Source organism: Pseudophryne corroboree, chromosome 8 (assembly GCF_028390025.1).
Source record: "Pseudophryne corroboree isolate aPseCor3 chromosome 8, aPseCor3.hap2, whole genome shotgun sequence".
NCBI classification, from domain to species: Eukaryota; Metazoa; Chordata; class Amphibia; order Anura; family Myobatrachidae; genus Pseudophryne; species Pseudophryne corroboree.
Genome location: NC_086451.1, coordinates 488,796,473 through 488,812,363, shown reverse-complemented (window position 1 = coordinate 488,812,363; position 15,891 = coordinate 488,796,473). Strand labels below are relative to the sequence as shown.

The following is a 15,891-nucleotide window of genomic DNA, read 5'->3' as shown; positions in this document are numbered from 1 at the left end:
CTCCCTGGTATGTCTGTGTGTAGGGTATATGAGCGCAGAGCTCTCAGTGTGCCCCCTGGCATGTCTATGTGTAGGGTATATGAGTGCAGAGCTCCCTGGTATGTCTGTGTGTAGGGTATATGAGCGCAGAGCTCCCCGTGTGCCCCCTGGCATGTCTGTGTGTAGGGTATATGAGTGCAGAGCTCTCCGTGTGCCCCCTGGTATGTCTGTGTGTAGTGTATATGAGTGCAGAGCTCTCCGTGTGCCCCCTGGTATGTCTGTGTGTAGGGTATATGAGTGCAGATCTCTCTGTGTGTCCCCTGGTATGTCTGTGTGTAGGGTATATGAGCGCAGAGCTCTCCGTGTGTCCCCCGGTATATCTGTGTGTAGGGTATATGAGTGCTGAGCTCTCCATGTGCCCCCTGGTATGTCTGTGTGTAGGGTATATGAGCGCAGAGCTCTCCGTGTGCCCCCTGGTATGTCTGTGTGTAGGGTATATGAGCGCAGAGCTCCCTGGTATGTCTGTGTGTAGGGTATATGAGCGCAGAGCTCTCCGTGTGCCCCCTGGTATGTCTGTGTGTAGGGTATATGAGCGCAGAGCTCCCTGGTATGTCTGTGTGTAGGGTATATGAGCGCAGAGCTCCCCGTTTACCACCTGGTATATCTGTGTGTAGGGTATATGAGCGCAGAGCTCCCTGGTATATCTGTGTGTAGGGTATATGAGCGCAGAGCTCCCCGTTTACCACCTGGTATATCTGTGTGTAGAGTATATGAGTGCAGAGCTCTCCGTGTGTCCCCTGGTATGTCTGTGTGTAGGGTATAGGAGCGCAGAACTCTCCGTGTGTCCCCTGCTATGTCTGTGTGTAGGGTATATGAGCGCAGAGCTCCCTGGTATGTCTGTGTGTAGGGTATATGAGCGCAGAGCTCTCCGTGTGTCCCCTGGTATGTCTGTGTGTAGGGTATATGAACGCAGAGCTCCTTGGTATATCTGTGTGTAGGGTATATGAGCGCAGAGCTCTCCGTGTGTAGGGTATATGAGCGCAGAGCTTCCCGTTTACCACCTGGTATATCTGTGTGTAGGGTATATGACCGCAGAGCTCCCAGTGTGCCCCCTGGTATGTCTGTGTGTAGGGTATATGAGCGCAGAGCTCCCCGTTTACCACCTGGTATATCTGTGTGTAGGGTATATTAGTGCAGAGCTCTCCGTGTGCCCCCTGGTATATCTGTATGTATGGTATATGAGCGCAGACCTCTCCGTGTGTAGGGTATATGAGCGCAGAGCTCTCCATGTGCCCCCTGGTATGTCTGTGTGTAGGGTGTATGAGCGCAGAGCTCCCCTGGTATGTCTGTGTGTAGGGTATATGAGCGCAGAGCTCTCCGTGTGTCCCCTGGTATATCTGTGTGTAGGGTATATGAGCGCAGAGCTCTCCGTGTGTCCCCTGGTATGTCTGTGTGTAGGGTATATGAGTGCAGAGCTCCCTGGTATATCTGTGTGTAGGGTATATGAGCGCAGAGCTCCCCTGGTATGTCTGTGTGTAGGGTATATGAGTGCAGAGCTCCCTGGTATATCTGTGTGTAGGGTATATGAGCGCAGAGCTCCCCTGGTATGTCTGTGTGTAGGGTATATGAGCGCAGAGCTCTCCGTGTGTCCCCTGGTATGTCTGTGTGTAGGGTATATGAGTGCAGAGCTCCCCTGGTATGTCTGTGTGTAGGGTATATGAGCGCAGAGCTCCCTGGTATATCTGTGTGTAGGGTATATGAGCGCAGAGCTCTCCGTGTGTCCCCTGGTATGTCTGTGTGTAGGGTATGAGTGCAGAGCTCCCCGTGTGTCCCCTGGTATGTCTGTGTGTAGGGTATATGAGCGCAGAGCTCCCCTGGTATATCTGTGTGTAGGGTATATGAGCGCAGAGCTCCCCTGGTATATCTGTGTGTAGGGTATATGAGCGCAGAGCTCCCCTGGTATGTCTGTGTGTAGGATATATGAGCGCAGAGCTTCCCTGGTATGTCTGTGTGTAAGCTGTTGCGCCGTCCTGCAGAATGTGGCGCTGAGGTGCCGCCTCCTCACACCCTCTGGTCACTTTGTGCTCAGCAGAAATCGCGCTATAAGTGGAGCAGGACGCAGGACACCAGGAGCAGGACGCCGGGAACACGGAGCAGGACGCAGGACACCGGGAACCATGGAGTCACAGCCTCTCCTGGAGTCACAGGGTGCAGAGAAGAATGCGCGTTTCTGGGTGTGTGTTCGCCGCGCACTCTTACTCCTCTTCTGGGTGTCGCTGGCTCTGATGACGGGTGCGGCCATATTACTGCTTGTGCGAGCATACGAGCCCCCACCCCGGACAGCGTGGTACCAGCGTTCCGTGCTCTGCTACACCACAGGACCGCAGCCTAGCAACCTGACCGGTGAGTACGACAGAAGGGGCGCACACATAACGCCATCTGTGGCAGCCGCCGGGATAAGAGGGAGATGTATCAAACCTTCTAAAGAGGACAGGTGGCGGTGATACGCGGAGCTCACGCCTGATTGGCGGATATTACTGTATAGATATGATTGGTGGCTGTGATACACGGAGCTCACGTCTGATTGGCGGATATCACTGTATAAATATATGCCTGGTGGCTGTGATACGCGGAGCTCACGCCTGATTGGCGGATATTACTGTATAGATATATGCCTGGTGGCTGTGATACGCGGAGCTCACGCCTGATTGGCGGATATCACTGTATAGATATATGCCTGGTGGCTGTGATACGCGGAGCTCACGCCTGATTGGCGGATATTACTGTATAGATATATGCCTGGTGGCTGTGATACGCGGAGCTCACGCCTGATTGGCGGATATTACTGTATAGATATATGCCTGGTGGCTGTGATACGCGGAGCTCACGCCTGATTGGCGGATATTACTGTATAGATATATGCCTGGTGGCTGTGATACGCGGAGCTCACGCCTGATTGGCGGATATTACTGTATAGATATATGCCTGGTGGCTGTGATACGCGGAGCTCACGCCTGATTGGCGGATATCACTGTATAGATATATGCCTGGTGGCTGTGATACGCGGAGCTCACGCCTGATTGGCGGATATCACTGTATAGATATATGCCTGGTGGCTGTGATACGCGGAGCTCACGCCTGATTGGCGGATATCACTGTATAGATATATGCCTGGTGGCTGTGATACGCGGAGCTCACGCCTGATTGGCGGATATTACTGTATAGATATATGCCTGGTGGCTGTGATACGCGGAGCTCACGCCTGATTGGCGGATATTACTGTATAGATATATGCCTGGTGGCTGTGATACGCGGAGCTCACGCCTGATTGGCGGATATCACTGTATAGATATATGCCTGGTGGCTGTGATACGCGGAGCTCACGCCTGATTGGCGGATATCACTGTATAGATATGATTGGTGGCTGTGAGAAGGGTCTCATCCTCCTACATGTAGTAGTCTGTGCCAGTGACTGGGTTAAATGTCCATATTCAGGGTGCATATCACGTTGATGCTGGAAATGGGGCGAGTGGTGCTGAGGGAGATGGAAACGCGTCAGGTGTGAGCTCGCAGACTGTCACTGCCGCAGATCTTCTTCCCCGGGAGTAGGGATCATTCCCCCCCACCCCCAGTCAGGACCCATCACAGGTGTCTGGTCTCTTGCAGAGCTGAGGCGCAGGATAGAGGAGGTGTCTGCGCTGGGGTGCGGCGGTCTGATCCTCGCCTGGGACAATGTGACGGAGCGCAATCTGAGGAGTCTGGTGGCTGAGGGACGGTGGCACAGTAAGTCATCGTCACGTTACCGAACCGTGCCGCTCAGCGTGGCCGGCCGCGAGTGTATGTATGTCGTGTGTGTATATATAACGTGATGTATAACACAGCGAGAGCCCAGCACTCCCCGTAGTAAGCTCCCTCACCTTCATACATCAGTACATATATATACACCCGGGTGACGGGTAGGACTTGCAGTGAGATGTTGGGCTGCATTCTACACTCCATGAAGTAAAACCCCATTATATGTGTACTTATGTATGAAGGTGAGTGAGCATACTATGGGGAGAGCTGGGCTCTCTGTATATTATTTCAGCAATGTGGTCTAAATCACATCAATATTCGGTGTGACCGTCCTTTCCCCTCATAACAGCATCAATTCTTCTAGGTACACTTGCACACAGTATGTGAAGGAACTCGGCAGGGAGGTTGTAACAAACATCTTGGAGAAGTAACCACAGATCTTCTGTGGATGTAGCTTGCTCAGATCTTCCGTCTCTTCATGTAATCCCAGACAGACTGGATGATGGTGAGATCAGGACTCTGTGGGGTCCAAATTATCACTTCCAGGACTCCTTGTTCTTCTTTACACTGAAGAACCATCATACATACCATCAGGGAGGCGTCTGATTGGCTTCAAATTTATTCTGCAGCAGGACAACAACCCCAAACATACAGCCAATGTCATTAAGAGTAAGAACTATCTTCAGTGTAAAGAAGAACAAGGAGTCCTGGAAGTGATGATATGGCCGACGCAAAGCCCTGATCTCACCATCATCCAGTCTGTCTGGGATTACATGAAGAGACGGAAGATCTGAGAAAGCTACATCCACAGAAGATCTGTGGTTACTTCTCCAAGATGTTTGTTACAACCTCCCTGGCGAGTTCCTTCATACACTGTGTGCAAGTGTACCTAGAAGAACTGATGCTGATATGAAGGTAATGGCGGTCACACCAAGTATTGATGCGATTTAGATTTCTCTTCATTCACTTTACATTTTGTTAATTGATAATAGTTTATTTTTAACACTTCTATGTATGAAAGCATTCTCACTGTGCAGCGTTTTCTCCACACCTGCCTAGAACTTTTGCACAGTACTGTATCTCCATTACATTGCGCAGCACTTTACAGAGAATGGTTTCTCACAACGGCCCCAGGGAACTGACAGAATTCTCGTCCATACAAACCGTCCCATCCCAGTATGTTTTCTGTAAGACCCCGGTACCCAGATGCACTGACCTCTGACCTCTGGGCATTTGCAGATCTTCACATTATGCTGGAGCTTCAGCTGCTGGATGAATATAACGTGCAGCAGATCCAGGATCTCGGGGTGAGAATGTCTCATACAGTCACTGGCTTCTATTATATTATTATTATTATATTATATATTATTATATTATATTATATGCAGCCTGCTATGGGGCCTATTCAGCATTATATTGATGGAATGATTCCTCTTTCCAGGGCAGCAGATCATAGAGGAGCCTGTCCCAGTGGAGACCTTGGTGGTAAAGTGACGACTCGCTGTCTCTTTACTAACGGCTATCACTGCCCTTACTGACGGTTCATGTGAAATGTTAGTGAGGGGTGGAGGCACAATATGGCTGCCTCCACCTGTAGATCTCTTTTGCTAATGGCGTCAGACCGCAGTCCTCATTGAGAATAATGGTTCTGCGCTATGTGTGGTATATTCTGCGCCATGTGTATTCTGTAACTATAAGCGCTGTTTGCCCCTGACATATGTATGACGTAGGGCAAGTGCTGTCACTCAGAGGGGCCGATTCAATTATCTGCGCTGTCAGAGCGGTGAGGGAAAACTTGGAACGGCGCAGCAACGCCAGTACAATATTGCTCAGCATACCTCGCACCCATATGGCAGTGTGCAGTATAGTGAGCAATGTTATCGCACAATTATTGAATGGCCCCAAAATGCCTCAGTGAGTCCAACATTCTAATTGACATTTTTACAGTGTTGTTGTTGGAAGGACGTGTGTAGCTTTTGCTGTAATGTCATTTCCACTGTATAGTAAACAGTAGGTGGCAGTGTTGCTCTAGTCACAGCAGCAGCAGCGGGTGACTGGAGGGAGAGGGGAGACTGACTGCTGTACAAGGGTCTTGTTATGACACAATGGCGGTGATCCCATATCCGAAAAGTAGATTTCCATTAACTTTGATATTGTTACCCCATTTACAGTACATTAATTAAACTATAAAGCATAAGTAAGAGTTCCCAAGTCCTGATAAATAAAATCAAAGGTGACAAAGTTCAGATAAGAGATAGAAATTAAAAATAACGTGACCGGACCCTTTTTCCCTATGAGGTCAATAACCTCGGGGTCCCAGAAGCCATGCGATGTATATGTAGAAATACCAGTGACTTTGTCACATTGCCCTGAATGGCCCCTTATGGTCCTTCTAACCTTCACACATGTGTTCCCATACAGTGGGGGTCATTCCGACCTGATCGCGCGCTAGTTTTTTTTTCGCTGCGCTGCGATCAGGTCTGAACTGAGCCTGCGTATGCAATGCGCAGGCGCGTCGCACGGGTGCAAAGCGAATCGTTGCTGAGCGTTGGATTTTACGAAGAATCCATTCGAACGGCGATCGCAAGGAGATTGACAGGAAGAGGGCGTTTGTGGGTGTCAACTGACCGTTTTGAGTGTTTGGGAAAACGCAGGCGTGTCCAAGGGTTCACTGGGCAGGTGTCTGACGTCAGTTCCGGCCCCGGACAGGCTGAAGTGATCGCAGCGGCTGAGTAAGTTCTGGGCTGCACAAAACTTCTTTGTACCGTTCGGCTACACATGTGATCGCACACTTGCAAAGCCAAAATACACTCCCCTGTAGGCGGCGACTATCTGATCGCAGCGCTGCAAAAAGTAGCTAACGAGCGATCAACTCGGAATGACCCCCAGTGACAGGAGGTGGATGACATTGTAGACCTGTTGCACAGTGGAGTGCATGCTATTGCTCTCTGTTATCACACATGCAGGAAAGCGACCACATACAAATCTGTGACATCATTGCTGATGCGCCTTCATGTGTTTTGTACAGGACGCTGCCAGGAGCTGGATAGATGATGGAGCCTCTGGATTCCGCCTGTCCGGGGGGCAGCGAGAGGCTGTGATAACGGTGAGGCCCGAGGCACTGGGTGAGGAGATGGGAAACCAGGGGTACCGTGGGAAAGCTCCTGAAGTCTCCAGCGAGATCCCCCGCTCCCAGCTGTGCGCACAATAACACTTACTAAGCCTGGAGAGAGATAAAGTACCAACTAATCAGCTCTTCACGGTCATTTTTCAAACGCAGCCTGTGCTACGGCAGTCAGGAGCTGATTGGCTGATACTTTATCACTTTTGAAGGCTTAGTACATTCCCCCACAATCTGTTCTGTACATAGCGTGATTAGAGACGCGCAGAGTCCTATAATTACACCACATTCCAGTGACGGAGTCCTTTGTGTTTTCCCTCCATTCTCAGGTGTCGGATATTCTCCGCGAGGAACTAGAAAATGTCACCGGAGAGGAAAGGTGACGCCTAATATGAGGCAATGATCTCTGTGCACAACCTGCAGTAACCTATAGTAACCCCGCTCTGCACCTAGGCTCATCCTGCTTCCTGATTGGCTGTGTGCTGATACCGCCATCAATAAGTCCCAGATCTTCCACACCTGCCCCTTTCCTGACTGGAACCTGCAGGATGCCCCTGGGAGGTCAGAGGTTGTGCAGACTGCCTGGGAGGTGAGAGGTCACTCTCGGGAGGTGAGAGGGGGCACTGTTGAACTCGGAGTAACCCCTCTGTTCTGTTTCTCTAGGTGTCACCCGGGGACAACGATTCGCTGGGAATGCGACAATTTATGGCGGTCACCCAGCCGGGAACGGTCATCCTGTCACTCAGCCAGGTGCGTCACAGCGCTGTCACCTTTGGGGTCCCCTGTGACCCTTCTCTAGACAATGGATGGGGGGCAGCTAAAACACTGAATAAGTGACATGATGGCGGCCCCCACGCAGCGCAGCCCCTCCGGCCCAGACTCACACTCCTATGGGAACATCAGCGTCATGCAGAACCCGCACCTTACATCACTGCCCATAGACAAAGGTGCTGGGAAAAGAACCGCCTGCGAACATGTGATGCGTCCCGCGGAGGCCGCCTGCGAACATGTGTCGCGCCCCGCGGAGGCCGGACAGGCCGTCTAATGCGCAGATGTTTAGACCAGTCAGAAAGTGGCGGGTGACCCAGGAACATATATCGGAATACGCCGTACACACGAGGCTCACTCCCTCCATTTATTGACCAGATCAGGATAGAAACACGTTCTACAGCGGCTACCACCGTGTCCGTGTGGGTGCGCAGTGTTCCCTCAGGGGATCAGATGGAAACTAGTACACAGCAGAAAGGTTCCTCCTGGTGCAGAGGCCTATCTGCGAGTAACGCTGCTTCATGTGACCCCCTGAGCGGAGTACACACCCACACGGGCGCTTCCTGCGGCAGCCGCTGCAAGATTTCCCCGCGGAGGCTGACAGAAATGAAAAATGTTCCTGCCAAAGAGGGGAAAATATACGCCGCTGCTGCGGAGGTGACGCCACTTTGTGGCTGGCTGCCATTTTATGCCTTGCAGTTCTATAAACTGCCCCTATGAAGGAAAGAAGCCGTGTGGGGGTACCGCCATTCCTGTCCATGAAGTGGCCCCCAGCGTGGGAGGTGGGTGATGTATAGCTGGAGGGGCTGTGACATAATATCGATCCCCCCCCCCCCAGTTACTGCCAGCGTGGGGGGTGGGTGATGTATAGCTGGAGGGGCCATGACATTATAATATCGATTCCCCCCCCCCCCTCCCAGTTACTGCCAGCGTGGGGGGTGGGTGATGTATAGCTGGAGGGGCTGTGACATTATAATATTGCCCCCCCCCCCCCCCAGTTACTGCCGTGTAGACTGAGACCCGCACAGTAAGCGCTGAGTAGACCTAATGCCCCAGCGTGGGGGGTGGGTGATGTATAGCTGGAGGGGCTGTGACATTATAATACCGATTTCCCCCCCCCCAGTTACTGCCAGCGTGGGGGGTGGGTGATGTATAGCTGGAGGGGCCATGACATTATAATATCGATTTCCCCCCCCCCCCCCCTCCCAGTTACTGCCAGCGTGGGGGGTGGGTGATGTATAGCTGGAGGGGCTGTGACATAATATCGATTTCCCCCCCCCCCAGTTACTGCCAGCGTGGGGGGTGGGTGATGTATAGCTGGAGGGGCTGTGACATTATAATATCGATTCCCCCCCCCCCCCCCCCCCCTCCCAGTTACTGCCAGCGTGGGGGGTGGGTGATGTATAGCTGGAGGGGCCATGACATTATAATATCGATTCCCCCCCCCCCCCCCAGTTACTGCCAGCGTGGGGGGTGGGTGATGTATAGCTGGAGGGGCTGTGACATTATAATATTGCCCCCCCCCCCCCCAGTTACTGCCGTGTAGACTGAGACCCGCACAGTAAGCGCTGAGTAGACCTAATGCCCCAGCGTGGGGGGTGGGTGATGTATAGCTGGAGGGGCTGTGACATTATAATACCGATTTCCCCCCCCCCCCCCCCCAGTTACTGCCAGCGTGGGGGGTGGGTGATGTATAGCTGGAGGGGCCATGACATTATAATATCGATTCCCCCCCCCCCCCCCCCCCCGTTACTGCCAGTGTGGGGAGTGGGTGATGTATAGTTGGAGGGGCTGTGACATTATAATATCGATTCCCCCCCCCAGTTACTGCCAGTGTGGGGGGTGGGTGATGTATAGCTGGAGGAGCTGTGACATTATAATATCGATCCCCCCCCCCCCCCAGTTACTGCCAGCGTGGGGGGTGGGTGATGTATAGCTGGAGGGGCTGTGACATTATAATATCGATCCCCCCCCCCCCCAGTTACTGCCAGCGTGGGGGGTGGGTGATGTATAGCTGGAGGGGCTGTGACATTATAATATTGCCCCCCCCCCCCCCAGTTACTGCCATGTAGACTGAGACCTGCACAGTAAGCGCTGAGTATACCTAATGCCGCAGCGTGGGGGGTGGGTGATGTATAGTTGGAGGGGCTGTGACATTATAATATCGATCCCCCCCCCAGTTACTGCCAGTGTGGGGGGTGGGTGATGTATAGCTGGAGGAGCTGTGACATTATAATATCGATTTCCCCCCCCCCCCCCCCCAGTTACTGCCAGCGTGGGGGGTGGGTGATGTATAGTTGGAGGGGCTGTGACATTATAATATCGATCCCCCCCCCAGTTACTGCCAGTGTGGGGGGTGGGTGATGTATAGCTGGAGGAGCTGTGACATTATAATATCGATTTCCCCCCCCCCCCCAGTTACTGCCAGCGTGGGGGGTGGGTGATGTATAGCTGGAGGGGCTGTGACATTATAATATCCCCCCCCCCCCAGTTACTGCCGTGTAGACTGAGACCTGCACAGTAAGCGCTGAGTAGACCTAATGCCCCAGCGTGGGGGGTGGGTGATGTATAGCTGGAGGGGCTGTGACATTATAATATCGATTCCTCCCCCCCCCCCCCCCCCCCAGTTACTGCCAGTGTGGGGGGTGGGTAATGTATAGCTGGAGGGGCTGTGACATTATAATATCGATCCCCCCCCCTCCCCAGTTACTGCCAGCGTGGGGGGTGGGTAATGTATAGCTGGAGGGGCCGTGACATTATAATATTGCCCCCCCCCCCCCCCCCCCCCAGTTACTGCCGTGTAGACTGACACCTGCACAGTAAGCGCTGAGTATACCTAATGCCCCAGCGTGGGGGTGGGTGATGTATAGCTGGAGGGGCCGTGACATTATAATATTGATTTCCCCCCCCCCCCCCCCCCAGTTACTGCCGTGCAGACTGACACCTGCACAGTAAGCGCTGAGTACACCTAATGCCCCAGCGTGGGGGTGGGTGATGTATAGCTGGAGGGGCCGTGACATTATAATATTGCCCCCCCCCCCTAGTTACTGCCGTGTAGACTGACACCTGCACAGTAAGCGCTGAGTATACCTAATGCCGCAGCGTGGGGGGTGGGTGATGTATAGCTGGAGGGGCTGTGACATTATAATATCGATCCCCCCACCCCCCCCCCCAGTTACTGCCAGCGTGGGGGGTGGGTGATGTATAGCTGGAGGGGCCATGACATTATAATATCGATTCCCCCCCCCCCCCCCCCCCCCGTTACTGCCAGTGTGGGGAGTGGGTGATGTATAGTTGGAGGGGCTGTGACATTATAATATCGATTCCCCCCCCCAGTTACTGCCAGTGTGGGGAGTGGGTGATGTATAGCTGGAGGGGCTGTGACATCATAATATCGATTTCCCCCCCCCCCCCCCCCCCAGTTACTGCCAGTGTGGGGGGTGGGTAATGTATAGCTGGAGGGGCTGTGACATTATAATATCGATCCCCCCCCCCCCCCCAGTTACTGCCAGCGTGGGGGGTGGGTGATGTATAGCTGGAGGGGCTGTGACATTATAATATTGCCCCCCCCCCAGTTACTGCCGTGTAGACTGACACCTGCACAGTAAGTGCTGAGTAGACCTAATGCCCCAGCGTGGGGGGTGGGTGATGTATAGTTGGAGGGGCTGTGACATTATAATATCGATCCCCCCCCCAGTTACTGCCGGTGTGGGGGGTGGGTGATGTATAGCTGGAGGAGCTGTGACATTATAATATCGATTTCCCCCCCCCCCCCCAGTTACTGCCAGCGTGGGGGGTGGGTGATGTATAGCTGGAGGGGCTGTGACATCATAATATCGATTTCCCCCCCCCCCCCCCAGTTACTGCCAGTGTGGGGGGTGGGTAATGTATAGCTGGAGGGGCTGTGACATTATAATATCGATTTTCCCCCCCCCCTCCCCAGTTACTGCCAGCGTGGGGGGTGGGTGATGTATAGCTGGAGGGGCCGTGACATTATAATATTGCCCCCCCCCCCCCCCCCCCAGTTACTGCCGTGTAGACTGACACCTGCACAGTAAGCGCTGAGTATACCTAATGCCGCAGCGTGGGGGGTGGGTGATGTATAGCTGGAGGGGCTGTGTCGTTATAATATTGATTCCCCCCCCCCCCCCCCCCCCCAGTTACTGCCGTGCAGACTGACACCTGCACAGTAAGCGCTGAGTACACCTAATGCCCCAGCGTGGGGGTGGGTGATGTATAGCTGGAGGGGCCGTGACATTATAATATTGCCCCCCCCCCCTAGTTACTGCCGTGTAGACTGACACCTGCACAGTAAGCGCTGAGTATACCTAATGCCGCAGCGTGGGGGGTGGGTGATGTATAGCTGGAGGGGCTGTGACATTATAATATCGATCCCCCCCCCCCCCCCCCAGTTACTGCCAGCGTGGGGGGTGGGTGATGTATAGCTGGAGGGGCTGTGACATTATAATATTGCCCCCCCCCCAGTTACTGCCGTGTAGACTGACACCTGCACAGTAAGCGCTGAGTAGACCTAATGCCCCAGCGTGGGGGGTGGGTGATGTATAGTTGGAGGGGCTGTGACATTATAATATCGATCCCCCCCCCAGTTACTGCCAGTGTGGGGGGTGGGTGATGTATAGCTGGAGGAGCTGTGACATTATAATATCGATTCCCCCCCCCCCCCCCCAGTTACTGCCAGCGTGGGGGGTGGGTGATGTATAGCTGGAGGGGCTGTGACATCATAATATCGATTTCCCCCCCCCCCCCCCAGTTACTGCCAGTGTGGGGGGTGGGTAATGTATAGCTGGAGGGGCTGTGACATTATAATATCGATTTCCCCCCCCCCTCCCCAGTTACTGCCAGCGTGGGGGGTGGGTGATGTATAGCTGGAGGGGCCGTGACATTATAATATTGCCCCCCCCCCCCCCCCAGTTACTGCCGTGTAGACTGACACCTGCACAGTAAGCGCTGAGTATACCTAATGCCGCAGCGTGGGGGGTGGGTGATGTATAGCTGGAGGGGCTGTGACGTTATAATATTGATTCCCCCCCCCCCCCCCAGTTACTGCCGTGCAGACTGACACCTGCACAGTAAGCGCTGAGTACACCTAATGCCCCAGCGTGAGGGTGGGTGATGTATAGCTGGAGGGGCCGTGACATTATAATATTGCCCCCCCCCCCTAGTTACTGCCGTGTAGACTGACACCTGCACAGTAAGCGCTGAGTATACCTAATGCCCCAGTGTGGGGGGTGGGTGATGTATAGCTGGATGGGCCATGACATTATAATATTGCCCCCCCCCCCAGTTACTGCCGTGCAGACTGACACCTGCACAGTAAGCGCTGAGTATACATAATGCCCCAGCGTGGGGGGTGGGTGATGTATAGCTGGAGGGGCCATGACATTATAATATTGCCCCCCCCCCTAGTTACTGCCGTGTAGACTGACACCTGCACAGTAAGCGCTGAGTATACCTAATGCCGCAGCGCAGCGTGGGGGGTGGGTGATGTATAGCTGGAGGGGCTGTGACATTATAATATCGATACCCCCCCCCCCCCAGTTACTGCCAGCGTGGGGGGTGGGTGATGTATAGCTGGAGGGGCTGTGACATTATAATATCGATACCCCCCCCCCCCCCCAGTTACTGCCAGCGTGGGGGGTGGGTGATGTATAGCTGGAGGGGCCGTGACATTATAATATTGATTTCCCCCCCCCCCCCCCCAGTTACTGCCAGCGTGGGGGGTGGGTGATGTATAGCTGGAGGGGCTGTGACATTATAATATTGATTCCCCCCCCCCAGTTACTGCCAGCGTGGGGGGTGGGTGATGTATAGCTGGAGGGGCCGTGACATTATAATATTGATTCTCCCCCCCCCCTCAGTTACTGCCAGCGTGGGGGGTGGGTGATGTATAGCTGGAGGGGCCGTGACATTATAATATTGATTCCCCCCCCCCCCCCCCCCAGTTACTGCCAGCGTGGGGGGTGGGTGATGTATAGCTGGAGGGGCTGTGACATTATAATATCGATTCCCCCCCCCCCCCCCAGTTACTGCCAGCGTGGGGGGTGGGTGATGTATAGCTGGAGGGGCTGTGACATTATAATGATTCCCCCCCCCCAGTTACTGCCAGCGTGGGGGGTGGGTGATGTATAGCTGGAGGGGCCGTGACATTATAATATTGATTTCCCCCCCCCCCCCAGTTACTGCCAGCGTGGGGGGTGGGTGATGTATAGCTGGAGGGGCCGTGACATTATAATATTGATTCCCCCCCAGTTACTGCCAGCGTGGGGGGTGGGTGATGTATAGCTGGAGGGGCCGTGACATTATAATATTGATTCCCCCCCCCCCAGTTACTGCCAGCGTGGGGGGTGGGTGATGTATAGCTGGAGGGGCTGTGACATTATAATATCGATTTCCCCCCCCCCCCCCAGTTACTGCCAGCGTGGGGGGTGGGTGATGTATAGCTGGAGGGGCTGTGACATTATAATATCGATTCCCCCCCCCCCCCCAGTTACTGCCAGCGTGGGGGGTGGGTGATGTATAGCTGGAGGGGCTGTGACATTATAATATCGATTCCCCCCCCCCCAGTTACTGCCAGCGTGGGGGGGGGGTGATGTATAGCTGGAGGGGCTGTGACATATCGATTTCCCCCCCCCCCCCCACCAGTTACTGCCAGCGTGGGGGGTGGGTGATGTATAGCTGGAGGGGCTGTGACATAATATCGATTTCCCCCCCCCCCCCCCCCAGTTACTGCCAGCATGGGGGGTGGGTGATGTATAGCTGGAGGGGCTGTGACATTATAATATCGATACCCCCCCCCCCCCCCCCCAGTTACTGCCAGCGTGCGGGGTGGGTGATATATAGCTGGAGGGGCTGTGACATTATAATATCGATCCCCCCCCCCCCCCCCCCCCCAGTTACTGCCAGCTTGGGGGGTGGGTGATGTATAGCTGGAGGGGCTGTGACATAATATCGATCCCCCCCCCCCCCCCCCAGTTACTGCCAGCTTGGGGGGTGGGTGATGTATAGCTGGAGGGGCCGTGACATTATAATATTGCCCCCCCCCCCCCCAGTTACTGCCGTGCAGACTGACACCTGCACAGTAAGCGCTGAGTATACCTAATGCCCCAGTGTGGGGGGTGGGTGATGTATAGCTGGAGGGGCTGTGACATTATAATATCGATACCCCCCCCCCCCCCCCCCAGTTACTGCCAGCTTGGGGGGTGGGTGATGTATAATATTGCCGGTCCGGCGCTGCAGGTAGGTGATCTCAAGGGCAGGTATTGATGGATACTGTATGGAAATGAGAAATATGTCTCCTGTCTCCACAGTCGCAGCCTCCCCCATCCTGGCTCCGCTCCCTGCTCTTCCTGCGTTTCCATAACCCCGCCCTCTACGCGGGTTGGCTCCAGGACCTATCTAATAACTCCTCCTACATCGTCTTGCGTCACTGGGGTTGTTCCACTCTTCTAGTCGTTATTGGCCGTTCAGCTTCACAGGAAAACGTCTCTCTGCACATCCCAAACTACGCTCCATCGGCGCAGCTGCTGCTCTCTACCATTGGCCGGAGCAGTAGAGGTCAGCTGATGGTGGATACCGTGCTTCTGGCTGCGGGGGAGGCACAGCTCCTCCGCCTCTCCCATGAAGAACTCTAACGGCCTCATAGACCCCCGCTGTCTCTGTGCTGCAGCTGCGGAACCGTTCTGATGTCCATGGACAGATTCGTAGGGTTGCGGACCAGACGCGGTTCCTACCCGGGGAATCTGCTCTCTGCCTGTCTGATACAGCCGTCCGGCCAGGGGACCGTGATCCGCGCACGCAGTCCAGGCTTCTAGGGACAGAAGCCGGCGAATGTTATAGATAACGCGGATTTAATGCTGGATAAAAAAATAAATATTCTTTATTAATATCATTGTGTATTACACTTATTATTATTATTATTATTATTATTATTATTATTATTATTCTGGTGTGAAATAAGCGCTGGGAAATACCCCTATAGCCGGTATGTCATCCTCTCAGGGGAAGGTGGATCCCTGTCCTCCCTAGCAGCTACTTACAGACTAGTGATAAGTGCGGCCTTTCCTGCACATGGGCCTAATCCAGACCTGATCGCAGCAGCAAATTTGTTAACTAATGGTCACCCCCCCTCCGCAGTGCAGCATGGTTTTGCTCATTAGAGAACATTTTTGCTGCTGTGATCAGGTCTGAATAGGGCCCCATTATCCCAC

General features: G+C 54.0%; 1 protein-coding gene across 2 annotated transcripts in view; it reads left to right on the top strand.

Moving 5' to 3' along the window:
- Window positions 1-15,572, top strand: part of LOC134949685 (uncharacterized) — a 30,499-nt gene extending 14,927 nt beyond the window's left edge. The window contains exons 2-9 of one of the 2 annotated variants that reach the window (XM_063938438.1): window positions 2,072-2,382; window positions 3,646-3,762; window positions 5,014-5,081; window positions 6,803-6,880; window positions 7,225-7,274; window positions 7,349-7,484; window positions 7,559-7,645; window positions 14,992-15,572. In XM_063938438.1, coding sequence (XP_063794508.1) covers window positions 2,157-2,382; window positions 3,646-3,762; window positions 5,014-5,081; window positions 6,803-6,880; window positions 7,225-7,274; window positions 7,349-7,484; window positions 7,559-7,645; window positions 14,992-15,315 — 1,086 coding nt within the window. In that variant the 5' untranslated portion in view covers window positions 2,072-2,156 and the 3' untranslated portion in view covers window positions 15,316-15,572. Of the gene's footprint in view, window positions 1-2,068; window positions 2,383-3,645; window positions 3,763-5,013; window positions 5,082-6,802; window positions 6,881-7,224; window positions 7,275-7,348; window positions 7,485-7,558; window positions 7,646-14,991 lie in introns of both variants that reach the window. The other variant, XM_063938439.1, reaches the window with a different exon arrangement.
- The last annotated feature ends 319 nt before the right edge of the window (window positions 15,573-15,891 follow it).